Source organism: Penaeus monodon, chromosome 34 (assembly GCF_015228065.2).
Source record: "Penaeus monodon isolate SGIC_2016 chromosome 34, NSTDA_Pmon_1, whole genome shotgun sequence".
Taxonomy (NCBI): domain Eukaryota; kingdom Metazoa; phylum Arthropoda; class Malacostraca; order Decapoda; family Penaeidae; genus Penaeus; species Penaeus monodon.
In genome coordinates, this window is record NC_051419.1 from 9,553,154 (window position 1) to 9,554,893 (window position 1,740).

The 1,740-nt window shown below is 41.2% G+C and overlaps 1 protein-coding gene across 1 annotated transcript in view; it reads left to right on the plus strand.

The window, feature by feature from the left end:
* The window catches only part of LOC119594912 (protein O-linked-mannose beta-1,2-N-acetylglucosaminyltransferase 1-like), a 19,154-nt gene that overhangs the window by 14,618 nt on the left and 2,796 nt on the right, over nucleotides 1-1,740 (plus strand). Inside the window, exon 9 of the mRNA XM_037943984.1 lies at nucleotides 5-200. Coding sequence (XP_037799912.1) covers nucleotides 5-200 — 196 coding nt within the window. The remainder of the gene's footprint in view (nucleotides 1-4; nucleotides 201-1,740) is intronic.

Genomic DNA, 1,740 nt, shown 5'->3' on the forward strand with positions numbered 1-1,740 from the left:
GCAGTTTCTTCCACCAGGCGGCTTGGCTCCTGGACCGCGACCCGACCCTCTTCTGCGTCAATGCCTTTAACAGCAACAGCCTCCCTGGCGTGGCGTCCGATCCTACGAAAATCCTGCGGTCCGAATCCTTCCCTATGTACGGGTGGATGGTCAGGAGGCAGTACGCGCTTCAGGCTGTGCTGCGCTGGATTCCGTATGGGGTAAGTGCGTTTGGTATGGGGGGCAGAGGGTAGAGGTGGGTGAGGTTGGGTGAGGTAGGGGGAGGTTTGGTTGGGTAGGGTTGGGGAGGATTGGGTTGGGTAGGATTAGGTTGTTGCTTAGGATTGGGTAGGGTTGGATAGGACTGGTTAGGATTAGGTAAGGTTGGGTAGGGCTGGGTAGGGTTAGGTAGGGTTATGTAGGCCTGGGTAAGATTAGGTAGGGTTGGGTATGACTGGGTAGGATTAGGCAGGTATGGGTAGGACTAGTTAGGATTGGGTAGGGTTAGGCAGGGTTCGATAAAATTTTATTTGCACGAGATAGGATTAACTGGATATTTCGAGACAACGTTAGATACAAGGACTGGTTACAGTTGGGATATTTTGGGGATTCGGAAAAAAAAAGAGAAATGAGATCTTGCTGCTGGACAGTAATTAGGAGAAAAGAAAAAAAAAATAGATATAAAAATACGGAATGCTTAAGACTAAGTGAGATTGGTTATTTACACTAGTCTTATTTTTGTTTCAAAGGAATTCGTATAATTTTCCGTTGTATCCCATTTGCTGTAAAAACTCATTTTTTTCTATAACATTGCACGATTCGTGTTTTATTTCTACAATTTTTAGTGAAGATCTTACTGTTCTTGCGGTTATTACTGTTATATTTTGACGACTTCCCTTTATATTCTTACAATGCTTTTGTTTTTTCTGTTATATTATTAAAGATTTTTCGATTTTTATGGTTATTTTTTCCGCAGTACTGTCATGTTCACTTTTATTTTACTTCATCGCCTATCTTTCTTTATTTCCCTTTGTCTATCTCCTTCATTTAATCTTAATCCTTGTTACTGTTCTTCTATTCTAACAATTGGTATTGTCTTTTCTCATTTTGTTATTCCCTCCTTCTCTTTTGTGTCTATATTATTTAATCTTCTCTTTTTAAATCTTTCCATTCAATTTTTTGTGTCTATATTATTTAATCTTCTCTTTTTTAATTTTTCCATTCAATTTTTTTTTTCCTGTTCAACCCATTTCTTCTCTTATCATTCTCTCTCCTTGCTAAGTCTTCCTTCTCTCTTTTCCTCATTCTCCTTTTCATTTCCCTCTTCCACAACTTCTAATTCTTTTTCTTCTTCCTTCATTTTCTAAATTTGTTCCTTCTTCCCGTCCTGTATTTTCTACTTCCTCCTTATCCTCCATTTCCTTAAGCTCTTTCGTATTCTCCTTCTCCACCTCCTCCTTATTATCTTCCTTCTTCTCCATTCCCTCCCTCCCCATTTCCTTCACTTCCTCCTTCTACGTTTGTTCAATATTCTTCTTCTTCCTCCTCTATTTCCTCCATCTCCTCTACCTCCTTAGTCCGTATTTCCGCCTCCCTCAAAGTCTTCTTCTTTATCTCTTCCTTCTCCATTATCCTCCCCTTTCTCCCTCTTTATCTTCCTCTTCCCACTCTCCCTTCGCCCCCCCCCCTTCCCTACCACCTTGCGAAACCCCAATCCTCCAACCCCAGGCCCTATTACCACCTGTTCTCCAATCCCTAACC